Here is an 18,938-nt window from a genome sequence, read left to right as displayed (position 1 = left end):
TTATTCGCATACAATACTCTTGTTTGCTTAACATCCACTTCAGATTACTTTTCAACATGATTTCATTAAACAAAAGCATTTTTATCAAAGAATATCGGAGGTTTTGTAAAATGCCATTTTTAGTAAAGTTTTTGACAAAAGATAAATAGCTGTCGAAGAAAAATATAAGATAAGCATTTTTACTAATTTATTTTTGCTCTGTTCTTTAAGAACATTGAGCACTCTGTTAGTAAAATACACTGACATAATATATTGTATATACACTGACATTATATATATATATATATATATATATATATATATATATATATATATATATATATATATATATATATATATATATATATATATATATATATATATATATATATATATATATATATATATAGGGTAGGGTGGGGTAATGCGGGTCTACGGGATAATCTGGGTCTAATTCATATTTATCTGTTATATTGATAATGGCTTTAAGTATAAAGTTGTAATTTTTACCACGTTGTTATAACATATTAGGCTAATTAATTTTAAAATATAACCTTGCTATGCTGTTAGAAACGGCATTTTTTTAGCTAAAATGCTAGATACATAAACCAAGTCATTTTTTCCTCCGTTTTTAAACTTCAGAGAAAATATATTCAAATAAGGCGTAAACGTATGAAAAATGGTTATTTTAAAAGTAAAGTTACTATATTTTAAGGAAAGTATACCTGTAAGACACTAACGCACATGGTTTGTTTAAAATTTGAAATATAATCAGGTGGGGTAAAGTGGGTCTATGTATATAAAATATTATGATATGTAATTATATTATCGAAGTTGTTGTTAGTAACATTATAAACCTATTAGTTTCATCAGACCTAACTACTTTTGTGTTAATAATTCTTTAGAACTATTAAACACTTGTTTGAAGTTTATATCTTTGAAGTTTATATTAAGAAACATGTGTATTTATTTGTATGAAACAATACCTAGGTCAAATAAAATATTATATAAGACCTATATGGTGTTAAAATATTTTTTGGTGATATTTTATGATTTATGCTAATTTATTTCACTAAAAGTTTAACAGATTTTTCATAAATATTACTTTAGAAAGTATTTAAAAAATGCCAAGATGTTATAATAAAAAAATAAAACCCAAGTACAATGCTGATAGTTTGGAAAGAGCAATTGTGTAAGTATGTGAGAAAAAAAGTACTATTTATCATGCTGCTAAAGAATGTTCTGTTCCTAAAGAAACATTGAGACGAAGAATAAAACAACAAGAATTTAATGCAAACAAACGTGAAGGTCGAAAAAATGTCCTGAGTGATAATGATGAAACTATGATTGTAGCTGCAGCGCAGTATTGTCAAAGATATGGTCTTCCATTAGATTCTCTTGACATTTGTAATTTAGTTGGTCAATTTTGCACAACAATGAGGATGAAAACTCCTTTTAAAAATGGAATTCCTGGAAAAGATTGGATAATTTCATTTAAGAAGCGTCATGTTGATAAACTTCGATTACGCAAACCTGAAATACTTACATTTTCAAGAGCTAAAAGTTTAACACATGAAGTTGTAGATAAATTTTTTACTATTTTATCTGATGTGATTCATAATAATAACATTGTACCAAGTAGTATATACAATCTTGACGAGACTGGGCTTTCCACAAATCACTTAACGAAGAGAGTATTTGTACATCCAAAAAGCAAAGATGCTTATGAATTGGCTGGTTCTTCTGGTAAAGCTATGTACTCTGTGCTGTTCTGCGTGTCTGCAGATGGAAGATATCTTCCACCATTTGTTGTTTTTAAGGGAGAAGGCTTTCTGTATTCTAAATGGGTAGAAAATGGACCACCAGGATGCGCTTTTGGGGCAACAGCAAGTGGATGGATGCAAGACTTTCTATTTGAAAACTGGTATTTTACTTGAATTTTATAATTTTTATTTTTTTATTTTAATTTTTTTTCTTTCCTTTTTTTTATTAATGTATTTACACTGAATAGCCTTTGTTGCTCTTGAAGGCGTTACAAATGATTCAATAGAAGTAAATGCATTCTTTATTTAGGTTTGTCGAGCACTTCATACCATTTGTTGACCAAGATCAAAAACCAATACTCCTGCTTTATGACGGTCATGGAAGTCATTTAACATATGGTACTATAAAAGCAGCCATGGACAACGATATCCAAATTATTTGTCTTCCACCAAATTGCTCACACGCATTACAACCGTTAGATGTAGCTGTCTTTGGACCATTAAAGAATGAGTGGAGAAAAATTTTAAAGCGGTTTGCAAGAGAAACACAACAAAAAAATATTGATAAGACAGCTTTTACAGGATTATTGAAACAATTGTGTCAGAGACTCTCTCCAGCAAATGCTATAGCAGGATTTCGTGGTTCAGGTATCTCACCATTAAGTAAAGAAAAGATGGAAAGAAGAATAACAGGTATCGACTTTCTCAATCAATCACTTGAACGTTATAGCCCTAAATCTCCAAGAATACAAACACCGAGATCAGCTATGCGAGAAGCTTTAAGGTCAATCATATGTCCTAATGTATCTGCAGAAACAGCAGCAATAATTGAACAACAAAAACAAAAAAGGGAGAGAGTACAAGCAAAATGTGGAGAACTACTTACAAATGAGAAAGTCAAACGACGGTTACTTGAGGAACAAAAAGTCAGAGAGGAAAAAAACAAAGTTAAAAAAAAATGTACAAAAAAAACTATTACCTTTACTGAAGTATCAAAGAAATACCCAAAAAGATCTAAGAAGTGCCCAAAATAGCAGGAATTTTACCATAAAAGTGCAATCATCAAAAAAATAGTTATTTCTTATAAAACACTTTATTAAAACATGATTTCTGTTTTAAATCACCATTTTTTTACTTTTATTTGATCGAGTTTTTAATTTTTATTGTTGTGCTGTGTATGTATGCACCTTTTTTTTAAAAAAAACAACTTAAAACTACTTTTTAAAATAAAACCTTATATATATACTATAAAAAAGGGGCGTACATATAGAATGTATGTCAGATTTTTCATAAGCAGCAGTATTTTAAACCAGAACTACCAATATTTTATGTAGACCCACATTACCCCACTACGTGGGGTAATGTGGGTCTATATAGGCATCTTCGAATAAAGGCTCCCCTGACTTATTGATTGTATTTTAAGTAATAGTTTTTTGTTAAATTTGTTTAGTAGGATGTCCAATCATGGTTTTAAGACATCATTTGTCAGAAAGCCGATACCTAAACATTTTTTTTTTAACTCAAAGTCAGAAATAGGTAAAAGTAGGCGCAGATTAACCCACCTTACCCTATTCCAATTGAACATTGCCGTGGCTAGTGAGTCCTCCTCTCCTTCCTCCCCTTCCTCCCCCCCCCACCTTCCCCCCACCACCCAAAAAAAACCCCTGTCTTTTCGGCTAAAAAATCTCGAAAAATTTTTTACCTCATAAAACTTAAGATAAAGGTCCGCAAATTTACAAAAGAGCTCTCTAAAACTGCGTCGCCTTACCATTAGGGGTGTGGGGTAGCCGAGCAACCGCTCTGCTTTAAAAGAAATTCTAAATAATAAAACTGATCATAGACAATAAATTTACTAAATTGTTAAAAAAATGCTTTCTTCAAAATATTCCTGAGTAAAACTGGTTTAATATAAATTTTTATTTACTAGTCATTTGTAAATGAGTTTTCAAATCTGAATATATTTTTCTGCAAAATACTTGGGTAAGTCGCATAAAGTTAGTTTAATGTATTTCCTACTTTTTGTCAAGTTTTAATCTGGTTGAGATTTTCGTTCATATACCAAACTAAAAGTTTACATTGGCAGCCAAAATACATCATGATGAAAATTTCCTGCTAATTTATTGTTTAAACTATAGTTAAGTTTTTTCAAACTTCTTATTTGATTAAATCTTATTTAAACGAATAAGAAATTTTAGCAACTAAATAAAAAAAAAAGAGAAACCTCTCCTTTAATTATGATTTTAAAATTACTTTTATAAGAATCTTTAAAAACTTACAAAGATTTATATGATTTAGAGATTAATTCGTTTTTATTATGTGCCACTTTTTTGGATCCAAACTATAAAAGTGTTCAATTCTTTTAAAAGTATGAGAAAAAATAAATATTTAAAATGCATTAAGAAATTTTTGTCGGATTTTTACCTGACAAAAAAAGTTTGTCAAATAATTCTAGTTAAAAAGGTGACAATCAAATCAAAAAAACTTATTAAAGTTATTATTTGACGATGAAGATGATGATTCAGGAAATAATAGTGACAAAGCAATAAGTTTAGTTTTAAGAAAAGAAATTAGTAGTTATATAAAAATGTCTGTACATGATAAAAATATTTTACACTTTTGGCATTAAAATCAACATGTGTTTTCAATATTGTATGGTATTTCGACAATGATTTTGTGTACACCTGCTAAATGTGCACCAAGTGAGCGCCTTTTCTCTGACGCATTAAATAATTTGCATGCAAAGCGAAACAGAATGACGACTAAATGTTTTTAAATGTTGATGTGTTTTTGTACAAAAATTTGGAATTTTTAAATTTAGTTTAAATTTATTAAATGTAATACGGAAGTTTTTTCTAGTAATAATAATTTTTTAGTTCATTTTATTAATATAACTCTTTTGTGTTATAAATTTTTATAGTTGCGTTGCGAGGAGAGGTGGCAAAGGCGCAATTGTCTACCCAGTAAGCACCGGACGTTTTTAAAACATTTAAAAAACTTATTAAAACGAGTATTACCGTTTTTTAAACGTTATAAAAACAATCTGTGCTTACTGGGTAGGGCGTGAAAGCTTAAATGGACGCCATAAAAACAAGAAAAGCAACAAAATTTTTTTTTTACATAAAAACATTTTTTTAAATTTTTTTATTTATTTTTACCCTGTGCGCAAAAATCCTCGCTACGCCATTGCATCTTTATATTATATCCAACAAAGAATAGGGCGAGTTAAGTTGAGCAATTTTTAGTAAATCTAAGACATCTCATGAGCGTTGCACCAGATTTACAGAATTAGAAAAATCTTTTACTATTAGAAAAATAAGTTAACCAGGGACCGATGCTATAAACGATGCAACGAATTGTAGAAAATTTTTTTTCTCAGTTTTTTAATTTATTCGTTTTAAATTTAAAAGTTGGTCATTTTAACGTAAAAAAAATGCGTAAACACGCAATTTTCTCGCTGTTTCAGCAATAATTTGGTCATTGCTACGTTATAAGCTATGTACGTAAATGAAAGAAAAAAATACGTCACTAAAATGACAAAATAATACATCATTAAAAATCAACTCTTGGCAACTTCTAGACATAGAGCAAACTACAAGTATTTATATGTTCATTTTTATGTCAAAAAAAGGATGCTTTGCAAAAAAACAAGATATTCGTATCCTGGGAACAAAACAAAACAAAAAAATGTTAGCCCCCCTGCATGAAACGTGTAAAAATCATTATTAGACAACAGGCGGACATCCGCGGATTCTAAATCAAACTTATATTATTGATCCACATATTAAACAAAATATTTTAAGACTCGAATTATTGAACCACCATAGACCGTAAAAGTATTTAATTATAAAAGTGAAATTTTAACTAAAAAAAGTACTTAAAATATATCATCATTTGAAAACAATTTGTTTGACATCCTACCTTTGAAATAGTGTTGTAATAACTCATTTAAAAAATAATGTATGAATTAATTTAATTATGCAATAAAAGGAGACATTGCTTACCTTATTTATCATTTCAAAAACATTGCAAGAGGTGGTTAATCCATTAATTGAAATTGATAATGTGTATTTTGGGCATTTTGTTTCAGATAATAGTTTATTATTGATAAGTGATAATATACATGGTGCACAATACGAATGCTGACAATTTTTTAAAATAACTGGTTTATACATAATACCATTACAAATATAACAGTCACAAAGATGTATATGTGGACAAGGGCCTTTCCTTTACAATTTACTTTGGTTTCGTTGATTCGTATAAAAAAATGCAATTCTATTCTAATTACAGGGTTTGTTAAAAGAACACTACAATTTCCAAGATTTTCTCTTAAATTTTTTAGTTTTGTCAAACGAGACTCATTTTTATATTTATATATAACCAAATAATGGGATTTTATGTATACTGTTTTTAAACTTAAAAAAGTAATCCAAGTCAAATTTTTTTTTTGATATAAAGATAAACTCTTCTAGTTTAAAAATATTTTAAGTTTTAAAGCCTAAAAATTTAAATAAGCACTTAACTATCCAGTTTTAGTAGTATACATTGCCATAAAATCAAATTTTCGGGTATTTAGAGATACGAAAAATTAAAGGATTAAATGTTGTGAAAAAATACATTTTCCATGGCCATATTTAAATCAATTTAAACAATGGGATATCAATTATACATCTTTATAGCAAAGGTATAAGCTACTTTTTTAAGGATATGGTTAAAAAAGAATTACTGAATAAAAGAGAAAAAACGATATCTTTTTTTAATAAAAGTTGCGCATGCGCATTATAAAATTCCCCGATTGTTCAATATTAAACCAGCTTGAAGTCTACAGCTTAAAATGCAAACCCATAATTAATATAAAAATAAATATTTATTTTATAAAAGCTTCACCTTTAAGGCACAAAATGGTGTGATTAAATGTCATGTTTGAATTTTTTTTTTTACTTTCGTCCATCACATGGCCAGGGTTGCCAGATTCTTTTCGGTATGTGGTAGCCATATATACATAATAAAATGCTTAACTACGCTACAAATAAAGGAGTCTTTCATCAGAAATACCAGAAATTATGTGGATTATCTTAATTTACCATTTAATCTTTTGCAGCAGCTTTGTAGAGTTTTGTGCCTGTGTATAAGAGATATTGCGTTTTTATGAATTTTTTGGACCCAAAAAAAATTGTTAACGCATTAACTTATGCATTCCAAAGAACTTTGTTTGTCGTAGAACTTTTTTCAAAGTTCGTAAAACGCATCTTTTGTTATTTATTTGTTTATTGGTTCTTAATAGATTAAAAATGACGTAGTTTGTGTAAAAAATGGCCGGAATAGTCCGAGTATTTAAAAAAAAAGTAAAACACCCCGAAAACAGTTATTAGATTGAGGCTTAAAGTTGTGATCATTTAAGTGAAAACAACTTTGATAAAAATATTAACGCTACCATATTTTAACGGAAACTAATGTGGCATTGTTGTTAAACTTTCTCATTGAGGTGTGGTGTCGAAAATAATAGTTTAAATTTTTAAAAAGAAGTCCTTTTAATAGATATCTTTTCCAAATAATAAATTTTTTGAGATTAATGAATATATAAATAAAACTTGTTTTTATTTATATATTCATTAATATTATATTACTTATTTTTTTTCTAAAAAAAAACAAACAAGTACTTAAAAATGATAAATTACGCATTGCATTTTTCAAGAAAATAAAATGTAATAAACAATTTTCTGGTGTAAAAAGCGACTGCAGCTATTTAATAAAATATTTTAATTATTCAACAGTAGGGTGGAGTGAATTTTAGTATTTTTAACAATTCGTTTAGCCTGGGTGTGCAAAAGTTGTCTATTCATTTCAGAAATACTCTGGAAAAATATCAATGCTCTAGGAAATTATCTTGAGGTGCCTCAAGACCTTTAAAATTTTAATGGGTCCCTAATATTATGTAAATAAAAGGTTTTCAAAATTATGTCATGTTGGGTCTCAAAAGAAGCAAAATTTTATAAAAATTTCAAAAATAACAATTATTTTTAAAAAAAAATTGTTATTTTATAGTTTATTGCAGAAAAAATGACCTTTTAAACTAAAAATGAAAAAAGTTTATTTTATTTAATTATAATTTCAAAAAATCTTAAATAATAATTTTTTTACATAATATTAGGGACCCATTAAAATTTTAAACGTTTTGATGCACCTCAAGATAATTTCCTAGAGCATTGATATTTTTCCAGAGTATTTCTGAAATGGATAGACAACTTTTGCATATCCAGGCTAAACGAATTGTAAAAAAAACTAAAATTCACTCCACCCTATTCAACAGGTATTGTTCTTTTTATCTTGTAATACTTTTTATCTTGTAAACACTATTCAACAATTAAAAATTGCGGAAATTGCATTCTTATACACGAATACCAAGCATTCTTTGTAAATTTTGCAAGTTTCGCCAACTGACAAACAACTCTACTCTTAAAGCAATAAAAAAGTTCGCTTAATAACCTATAAACAATTACATTTTGAATTTATGGTAATACTCTTGCCAGCCTACAGGATTGTACCAACGAGGTGGTGGAGGTGGGTTTTGGTTATAATAGTCGGGGGAGAAGACACATCAATAAATATTCATAGATTGTATCCTGTAATTTTTGTGGTGGTTGCGTTAAGATTTCAATAGATTGAGGGAGAGTTAATAGAGGGATCGGACTTATTGATTACTCATTTATTATTTTTAAATGAACAGAAAAAGTAAAAACTAGTAAAAAGTATTAGAATACCAAATGATTCTACTGCATTGTTTCTGTATTTCATATTTTAGAGTATTTTTGCCATACTATATTTTGCTTTATTTTTTTGGTTATTATTCCTTATTCCTGGTTATAAATTGTTAGGAGGGGTCAGTGTTTGGGGGGGGGTAAAGCGAAGATTAGGTGGAGAGTAATTAATTTAAATCGATGAGATTTTTGATGAAAATTGGAGGTTTACTCCACTCTTGCAATAAGCCAGGGGAGAGAACTCATGATGTGCTATTATTATTGCACACTAACTATAGAATGCGTCACATAAAAAAAATAGATAAATTAGACTCTTAGTAAACGTACTAAATTTAATTTAATTGTCTAAATGGCGTCTTTTTTATATTCCGCGACAATTGGGTGTTTTTAAACAGTTGCAGCAACCTTATGGGCATTTATCTCCGAGCTGGGAAAAAAATACAAATATTCAAATTTAGTTTAAAACGATTTATTTTATTAACAAATTTATTTGAATAGAATTTTATTTGAACTAAAATGTTAGTCGACTAATTTTAGTCAAACTAAAAAGTTTGTCGACTAATTTTAGTTAGACTTAAAAGTTTGTCGACTAATTTTTGTTAGACTAAAAAGTTAGTCAACTAATTTTAGTTAGACTAAAAAGTTAGTCGACTGATTTTAATTAGACTAAAACGTTCGTCGACTAATTTTAGTTAGACTAAAACTAACCTTAGCTCCCACCCCTAGTTTCAAGTAGATTTTTGTAAGAAAAAAATTTGCAATTAAAAGCAAGATTTAGAATTTCTATATATTTCTATATTAATTCAATTTTATAAACTAACTTTTTTTTTTCTTCTTTAAATGTCTAATACAGTGGCGGATTAAGACTTTTTGGGGCCCGGGGCTATATAAAAGTAGGAGGCCCCGTTTCATTAACAATGAGTAACTACTTCACTAAAAATGAGTAAAACAAAGACTTTCTTGAAAACGCTATCACTGATATTTATTTATATACAAACTTTATATTTATTTTATTGAATTAAGTTGATTGATTTTTTTCTGCTTTTCTTCCCCGCAAACTCTGCAATCACATCGCTGAAATCCAAAGTTTCTAATAATTTTGACTCAATAGTTAATCTTGCTATATTACTTAAACGACTATGGACCATTGTTGATCAGTGCATGTTCTTAACTCTTTTAAGAGTAGAGAATGATCTCTCAGCCTCGCAATTTGTTATGGGAATAGTTAAAAACAAGCGATATGCTATATAAACATTTGGAAATACATCAATTATATCGGTTTCAACAATCCAATTTAAAACATGCAGAGGAATCAATGTGTTTTCATTCTCAGATTTATCTTTCTTATGCGAAAAAAAACCCGGAAGCTGCAACTTTAATAATGTTACAAATTTTTCTATTTCAAATATGAAACTATCTTCTAAATCATTTTAGTGTACACTTCTACAATTCTTTTCGCGCTAACTTGCAATTCCATGGTACAAATAGTTAACAGCTTCGATAGAAATCCAAATAACTTATTTACGTGGTTGTAACCATCACTTCTTGTAGTTAATTGTGTCACAAGTTTGTCAATAATGACAAAAAATGTATTCACTCGAAACTTGTCGGATACGCTGAAAGAATCAACTTGGTTTTCTCCGTTGCTCAATTTTTTAATTACCTTCCTTTTGTTCTTATCCGAATAGTCTTTTTCAATAAACGAGCTAAGTTTTTTTGATTCATTCTCAAATCTCGTAAAGTCTTTTCGTAAGTTTTTTACAAAGTCAATTAGTGAAAGTAACATACTGCTTGCTGTGTGCAAATCTAATTCAACTTTTTGAAGAAATTCGCCAACTGCATTAAACCTCTTAAGTATGTGATGCCAAAGTACAGCCATGAATGAAAACTCTAGCTTAGTGATCTTATTTAATAAACACAAAGCTTCATGACTAGTATCAGATTTTTCTTCTGTATTCTCAGCTATATAACATAGCGCTACATGAATCCAATCAAAATTTTCTACTAATTTTTTTGAAGCATCTGACCTACATGACCCTCGTGTATCTGATAGGCGCTTGAGTGTAGCATGATTTCCTTTCAATAAATCCCATCTATGTGTTGAAGCTACAAAAAATGAATACAAACTCTGGAGAACGCTAAAATAGTTGATAGAATTGATGCACTCACTGACACTGCACTACTCTACTAAATTTAAAGAATGTCCAGCGAAGGGGATATAAAAAGCTAATTCACTCCGCTCTTGTAATCCGTGCTTGTAATCCAGAATATTTACCAGACATATTGCTTGCATTATCGTATGCCTGTCCCCGACAATTGATTATATCAATACCATATCTTTCCAGTAGATCTAAAATGTCAGTAATCAAAGATTTACCGTCGTGGCTTTTAATTTGTAGAAAACAAAAAAATCGTTCACACACGTGGCCATTTAGATAATAACGAAATATCACAGAAAGTTGATCCACGTGAGAAATATCAGGAGTCGAATCTACGATAATTCCCCAGTATTTTTCTTTTTTTATTTCGGTAATAATGTGCGTTAAAACCTTTTGAGACATAATATCAATTAGCGCTTCACAAATAGTTTTAGACAAATAATTTACGTTACCTTAGCCTTTATTTGCAAAAGCGTCAATGTGTTGCTTTAAAACTGGATCAAATTGAGTCAACAGTTCTAACATGCTTAAGTAATTTCCGTTATTTGACCATCCTATAACTTCATTATGGCCTCAAAATGGTAAACCTCTTCCGGCTAAAAACCGACTAACCGCTACTATTCTATTTAAGATTGCAGACCAGTAATTAAATTCCCTTTTAATCTTGCTTATCATATATTAATCGACATAAGTATTTTGTTTTATGAATTCTATCCACATAATCATACATTGAATATGTTCCTTGCTGTTTTCGTGGCCAAAAATAGTTTGTTTAGCTGTTTTTCAATTGTAAAAGCCACTTTTGACAAGTACGTTGTCGTAATCGGTTGAAAACAACTTGCAAACATAACAAAATACACATCCAGTGGATTCAGAAAACATTAACCATTTTCGGTCACACTTTTCGCCATTATTCATCACTTTTTGAAAATATTTAACCGAATAATATCTGTACAGATTTTTGAACATCCGCTTCGAAGATACGAAATTAGAGTCTTTATTTTGAAAAAAAGCATACCCCTTGTTTAAATACTTCATACGTTCATTTTCCTTTAATTGTAATGGCCGTAAAGCAGGGTCTTCGTGTAGAATGGTATCTAGGAAAATTTATGGAAATTGCATATTAGTTTGTTTTGATAAAAAAAATTTGTCATTTTCGGAAGTTTAGCTACCATTTCCTCTCTCTCTTTCTTCAATCTTCTTTTAGAAGCTTCACTTTCATATTTTCTTAGCATTTTAATTATAACTGTATAACCTGAAAAGTGTTAAATAGTTCTTTTTATCTCTTTCACGAATTTAGCGCTTCAACTATTAAATGCATTCACACAAGAACTCTTTTGTGCGGAATTACAAAAGAATTGTAGAATTGCAATCGTTAATGCATTTTCAAAAACAATATAATGTAAAACAAAATAATATAAACAATAATTATTCAAGTCATAAATAATTTTCCGAAGGCAATTGTTTTTGTAGCAATTTGCACAAATGTTACATTCAATTATTGCTATAAGGCGCTGCTACCAATCTCGTAATTTTTTTTTGTAGAAGTAGTTGCGCTCCTTCGTTGTCAAAGATCGGAAAAAATATATAATGCAGAGTTTTTGTTGACAGTTGTTTTATTTTTGTGCTTTTGTTTTCAGACAATTTAGTAAATTTAACATTTGGCTCTTTTAAGTGATTAAAAGATTTAATTTTCAGAGTTAATAAAAAATTATTTACTTTAAATCGGGGCCCCTAAAATTGTGGGGCCCAGGGCTATAGCCCCCTAGCCCCCCCCCACCCTTCTGCCCTCCTTGATCCCCCACTGATCTAATATAATATCTTTTCGTTCATAAAATAAAAAAGTTTACTGTTATTAATTTTTCTATCAACTTGACTACAAATGTGTTTTAAGAAAATAATGCTATTTCATAAATTAAATGTAAATCAAAGTATTTTTATTAAATGTATTTTATCTAAAATATATGAATATTATATTATAGAGTTTTATAGAATTTCTTTTTAAATAGTACAAATATAATAAATTAAAATAGTTCAAATATAAGCTAATACAAAAAAATGAACTTGCAGCTCTATGCTAGTCAAGGTTATTTTCTTCGTAACAATAGGTGATTTCTTCAAATTTTTTTATTTTTTTTATTGAAAAGAGACATGGAAATGGGATAATCTTTATGGTTAACTTTTTCATTTTATAGTTAGGAAAGTATTTAGAATCATTAAGCCTATCGAAAGAACCATCATCTTTGGTTGCATCAATACTAAATATTTTAACAAAATATAAAGATTATTACGCAACAAAAATACACCTAAACTACAACAACGGCGCGACGTCTTTTTTCTTATTGGAAGGGAAACCAAATCAAATTTAAAAAAATTAATCAATATGGCTCTACATTGAGCTTACATAACTTAAGTAAACTGTAAGTCATACGCATAATGTAAAGTTATATTCAGCAAATTGTTTTATGAACTTCTCTTGACTTTCATTTGTCTACATAGGTTGTAATTGATAAGTATTTTTCTAAAGGAACTGAAGTATAGTTTTTCTAAATTTGATTTTTTGGTAGCTTTAAATAAATCAAATGATCAGGGAAGTACACCTTAAAATATTTTCAAACATTCTGTTGATACCTAAAGTGTAATTGTATTAATGTTTGTATACAAGAAGTAGAACAGCAGTTGAGCGGCCTAAAATAAAGTTTATTTTGCGCTCTGTTCTGTAGAGAATTTTAAAACATAAGAAATATTTATTGTCTTCGGCTCATACATCAACTATTTTTAGTCAGCTCGTAGTGTGGTACCACATCATCCTGAAGGGTTTAACATGGGGCCACAAATATTTATTTTTTTTACAATTAAATTTTTTTAAATTTAAATGAATTTCTTTTATGAAAGTCTCGATTGATCAGAGCGCAACAAGTAAAAAAATAAAATTATTTTATGCTGCTAAACTGTAGGATTACCAAATATGCAACTAAATTGTATTTTCTGTAAATAATCTAAAATCAATTTTTCAGAAGTCAAGTTTTAGTAACTTTATTCAGGAAGATCTTGTAAAAGATAAAAAAATCATTCTTGAGTATCAGCCAACACCCTGGGAATCGGTCAATATTTTTGTTATTAAGCATTTTTGACTTTTTAGTACTGTAAATGAAACTACTAGTGCTTCAGTATTTTAGTTACAAAAATTTTTATACTTATTAGAGCTAATGACAGATCTGTTACTCAGGCTCCCTTTAGTAAGTCAGTAAAGAAGTCTTTATAGAAACAAATATTGTTAAAACCCTGCCACTTAGAATTAGGCTCAGGGTTTAGTACAAGTATGGCTTTCAATAAAAAAAAAACTTCTTTGTTGTGTTCAGGGTTAGAGTAAGAATTTCAATAAATGTTTTGCATAAAACATGACTTGATTTTTATATACTTACTAAAGAGTGTGCCTGAAATATCTGCTGAACTAACTATTAGTTTTTCTATACATAAATAATTAGTTTAACTAATGGTTTTGGTTTAGTATTCAGTTAAGCTTAATTTTAAAAAATAACTTTTATTGATGTTTCTTTGCAAGCAAACAAAAAAAAAAAAATTTTTTTATTTGTCTTGTAATATTTGCAGAAACCAGATTTAGTTTTAGCCCAAAGTGATTATATTAACTAATGTTTTTGCACTTTGTTATTTTGATTTTCATTAAAAGTGTAAATAAAAGTTTAGTTTTGGCTTCAAATTTTTTTAATGTTGTATAATCACAACTTTTTAATCAAATGATATTATAATTAAGTTATCAAGTCTTGCCATAACAATGTTAATATATATTTGTTGCCTATATATCATACAGTATAAGCTGTATAGTATACCCAGTAAACATTGAACAGTTGGTAAATAGTTAGCCCGATCCTAATAATCACCTATTACCTACAGCTGGGCTAACAGTCGGCTATTTAGTTAGTAATGTGAGAAAAACGTAACGCTTTTACCAACACTTAGCCAACTATTTTATAAACTGTTAATAACATTATCGGCCAAACTGTAATAAAACAGTTGGCTATCAACTGCTAGCCAACTGCGAAAAAAATCATATAGCGCCATTACCGGCCCTACTATATGATTTTTTTCGCGATTTTTTAATTTCGTTTTTGCACTTTAATTGAAAGTGCAAATATTATAAATATTTACAACTATCTTTACACCTTGACGTGATGGTAAAAAATGAGTTGAATATATAAAATCAAAATGAGAAATGCTATACAAAAAACAAACTATTTGCTCGGTACCAGAAAAATTTTTTTGACCTGTGTAATAATACAATAATAATCATCCCGGTGGGCACAGGACGTAAAAAAGACGTCTTTTAAACGTCTATTGAACGTTTTGGACGTCTTTTGAACGTTCAAAAGACGTCTTATTTAGGTCCTGTGCCCACTGGGATAGTAATAACAACAGTAGTAATAACAATAACAACTAAAATTATAATAATAACAGTAGCAATTTACAACAGTAACAATAAAAACCAAGCAGTAAGCAACCCCTAACACGGGTTATGAGTAATTAACTCATTAATTACAAAAACATGATTAACTTGACATATTATCTATTAAATTAAATACAAATTTATCTATAAATAATATTTTAACTTTGACTCCCTATCAACGTCATTGCTTATAGTTAACGGCATAAAGATCGCATTAACATCAGTTAAGTACTTTTTAAAATTTATCACAACAAAGGTACAAGAAGATGAAAGTCATGTAAAGCCTGCTAATACCTAAAAAAAGAAATGAAAAAAAAAGCTACAATTTTTAATAAAAAAGTATTTTTTGCATTTTATTGTTAGAAGAATTAGAATTATAATATTACAGAAAATATAAAGAACAAAAAAATAGCTATAACAGCCTAGGTTTATCAACAAAAAACACAGTGACAATAGCGCATAGCGTAAAATAATTGTCAGCATACATTACTGTGTTTCCAGAGTAATTAAAAAATAAAAGAATATAAAAAGGCTAGACAACACAATGTAGTAACACTGGAAAATAACACCACAACTTAATAAATTATTTTATTAACTAAAGTAGTTGAACAAAAAAGATTTTATTTATTACAATATTTGAACAGTCGAGGGACAATTATAGTTATACGTTTTGAACAATTATACCATAAAATAGCAAGCAACTCGTAAAATATTTCTTATAAATGGTCATTATAAATTGTGGGATTAAGAAACACGCAAGAGCTCATTAATTAAAATAGTTTTATTAATTCTCCCTCTGATCTAAAAAAGAGAAGGAGAGAAAGAAAGTGTTTCCAAACCCAGTGGACACAAATACGTTTTTCAAACGTTTGGAAAATGTTTAATGGTCGCTTGAACGACGTTCGTATTAGCAAAACGTTTAAAAAGCGTTCAAAAAACATTTTAATACGAATTTTTTTATCATTTGATTTGATATTTTACAGGACCTTAAAAAACTATTAAAAAACGTTTTCTCGAAGCTAAAAACGGCAAACTGCGCATGTGCAACTTTACTTGAAAAGATCAAGTACTTTCAAGTTTTACAACGAGCTTTTACGACTGAAAGAAACTTTTTTTTAATTATGCATTCATAAATTCTTACTAAGTTATATAGTCATACTTAAATGTAATATATATATATATGTGTATATATATATAAATATATATATATATATATATATATATATATATATATATATATATATATATATATATATATATATATATATAGATATGTATATATATATATATATATATATATATATATATATATATATATATATATATATATATATATATATATATATATATATATATATATATATATATATATATATATATATATATATATATGTATATATATATATATATACAATTAATTTTACATCTATTCTACAAAATTATTCTACAAAACAAATAGCTCAATATTCATTAACCCTTAAATGCATGATTTTTCAAAAAACATCAGTAAAAATCAACATTATGTATAATGATTTGCTTATTCGTTTAGAAAAAGTTTGAAAACCAGATTTTAAATTTATAACCCTTTTTTTTTAAAAAAAAGATGTGTTGCTTATCTGCAACGTTATGCATTAAAGTATAAATTTATTCAGAAGTATGATAAGTTTTAAAACAATTATTTTTCTTATTTCAGCATAGATGCACCCCACATTTCTCACATAAAGTTTGTGCGAATCCTTTGCATTTAGGAAGTTTACATCTCACTCGTCCATCAGTCCAAGTTATCCAATGCCCTACTTGATCTAGGCGAACTTCCTTTGGTGGCGCAAACTGAGATAACTTACTCTTTTTTTTGGCTTCCATCATTTCTTCTAACATACTAATGCTAGGGCGACCTCGTTTAATTGTATTTTTTTGTCCAACTTTCATTAAACAAAAAGACAATTCTTTCCGAAACTCAAAAAATGTCATTTTTTCTTGGTAATTTTGATTAGAACTTAATACTTTATTATTAAGAATCCATGAATTTGCTAATGTCATGTCAATGAAATGATAAAAAAGACGCATATACCATTTCTTGCTTTTTAATACAATTTTGTGTCTTGCAATTATACCATCCATTAAATCAACACCTCCCATATGATGGTTGTACTCTTTTATGACAAATGGACAGCTAATGTCTATCTTTTTCTTTGTTTTTTTGTCGAAGCGGTTAATGGTTGTCAAAGGTAGCTGACCTGCATATGTGGACAGCAGACTAACTGCTTTATTGTCTTTCCAGACCAAGGAGCTTATTTCTATTCCATCTACTTCTCCAACAAACTCATAGGATGTTCCTCGAGCATCTTTATCAATTACTTTTTCTGTCGGAAGTTTGCAATCAGGTATTCTATTGCGACGTACAGTCTCTAAGCTTAGAATACCTTTTTTAGCTAGATATGCTAATAGAGCTGGAGATGTATAGTAATTATCAAAGTATAGTCTGTAGTTTTTATTTGCTGGGATAATGGTAGATAATCTAACCACAACATTTGCAGAAGATCCAAGATCTGGTTGATCTATTTCTGCTCTTTTGTTTTCTTGACCAGAATAAACCTCAAATTTATAAGCAAATCCACTAACTCCACAAAGTACAAATAATTTAAAACCCCACTTGAATGGTTTCATTGGAATATACTGCTTCAAAAAATGACTAACTTTTGTGGAGCATAACTGTTCATCTACTGACAAATGAGCTTCCAGAGGAACCTTAGAACATTTTAAGTTGAGATGATCAATAAGTGGTCTAATTTTATGTAGTCTATCATGTGAATGATTTCCTTGAGGTAAATGTTTAGTGTTATCATTGAAATGAATAAACTGGCGAATTTTCTCAAATCTATTAGTTGTCATACAGTTTTTAACACTGGTAATTTCAAACTCTGGGGACCAATATGATCGCACATTAGGTAGTCGTAATACTGACATGTAAATAATAATGCTAATATATTGTTTCAGTTCTGATAAATTTAAATTTAATGGCTTACTAATGTTAGTCTGTATTGAGTATAAATTTGATTCATCTACAATCATTTGCAGCAAGTCATCTGAAAAAAAGTATTGAAAACATTTATAGGTTGAACTCATGTCAAGAAATTCACTTGGAAGACTATCATTTCCATAAAATTTAAGCTGATCTTCTGTCAAGGTTAAATTTTTATTTTTCCACAATATCTGCCTCTTTTTTTTTTGCTAAATCTTTTGATTTAGAATGAGATAGGCACACGTCTTCAGTGTAAGTTTCAAGTTTTTCTTCATTTTTTGATTTTATATTATTTTCATCATGCTGGTCATTGTCTTCATCGAGGTCATGCTTATCTTCATTGTCCTCATCTTCATTTAATATTTGTAAATCTTCATTAAATGAATATTCAGGATCTATAAGAAAATCCTCATCAGTAACTTCTTCATCTTCACTAATTTCACTTAAATGGTCTATGAAGTATTGAATATCTTCCTCACTTAACAGCTTCATTTTAATTTTGTTTGACATAATTTTAGCTGAAACATATTTTTAAAAATTTTAATTTGTTGACTAAATTCACACACACTATATACATAAAACAACATACATTTAGCACTACTCATTAAGAGAGAGTGAGAAGAAAAGATATTACATAATAATAAGACATAATAATAAGATAATAATAAGATAATAAACAAAGACTAGAATGCATTAAGTTGCATTTCTGCAACATACAAACTTAATGTCATTACTCACTATAACATTAAATTCATAACAACAAAAAATTTAAAAAGTAAAGGACAACCTTCA

At 28.5% G+C, this 18,938-nt stretch overlaps 3 protein-coding genes across 3 annotated transcripts; 1 reads left to right on the top strand and 2 right to left on the bottom strand.

The window, feature by feature from the left end:
* The first annotated feature begins 1,093 nt into the window (after positions 1-1,093).
* LOC136083355 (uncharacterized) lies at positions 1,094-2,776 on the top strand. The gene is made up of 2 exons (XM_065802751.1): positions 1,094-1,903; positions 2,053-2,776. Exons 1-2 carry the CDS (start codon positions 1,323-1,325, stop codon positions 2,774-2,776), a joined length of 1,305 nt encoding a protein of 434 aa, XP_065658823.1. The 5' UTR covers positions 1,094-1,322.
* Positions 2,777-9,654: 6,878 nt separating this feature from the next.
* On the bottom strand, positions 9,655-11,061 carry LOC136083354 (uncharacterized). The gene is made up of 3 exons (XM_065802750.1): positions 10,776-11,061; positions 10,026-10,606; positions 9,655-9,873 (listed from the first exon to the last, which is right to left on the bottom strand). The coding sequence occupies exons 1-3, from the start codon at positions 11,059-11,061 to the stop codon at positions 9,655-9,657; spliced, it is 1,086 nt and encodes a 361-aa protein (XP_065658822.1).
* A 5,752-nt stretch (positions 11,062-16,813) lies between these two features.
* On the bottom strand, positions 16,814-18,250 carry LOC136083353 (piggyBac transposable element-derived protein 3-like). Its single transcript, XM_065802749.1, has one exon. The coding sequence runs from the start codon at positions 18,248-18,250 to the stop codon at positions 16,814-16,816; it is 1,437 nt and encodes a 478-aa protein (XP_065658821.1).
* Positions 18,251-18,938: the final 688 nt, after the last annotated feature.

This window comes from Hydra vulgaris, chromosome 08, assembly GCF_038396675.1.
Source record: "Hydra vulgaris chromosome 08, alternate assembly HydraT2T_AEP".
NCBI lineage: Eukaryota > Metazoa > Cnidaria > Hydrozoa > Anthoathecata > Hydridae > Hydra > Hydra vulgaris.
This window is presented reverse-complemented; position numbering and strand designations above follow the sequence as displayed.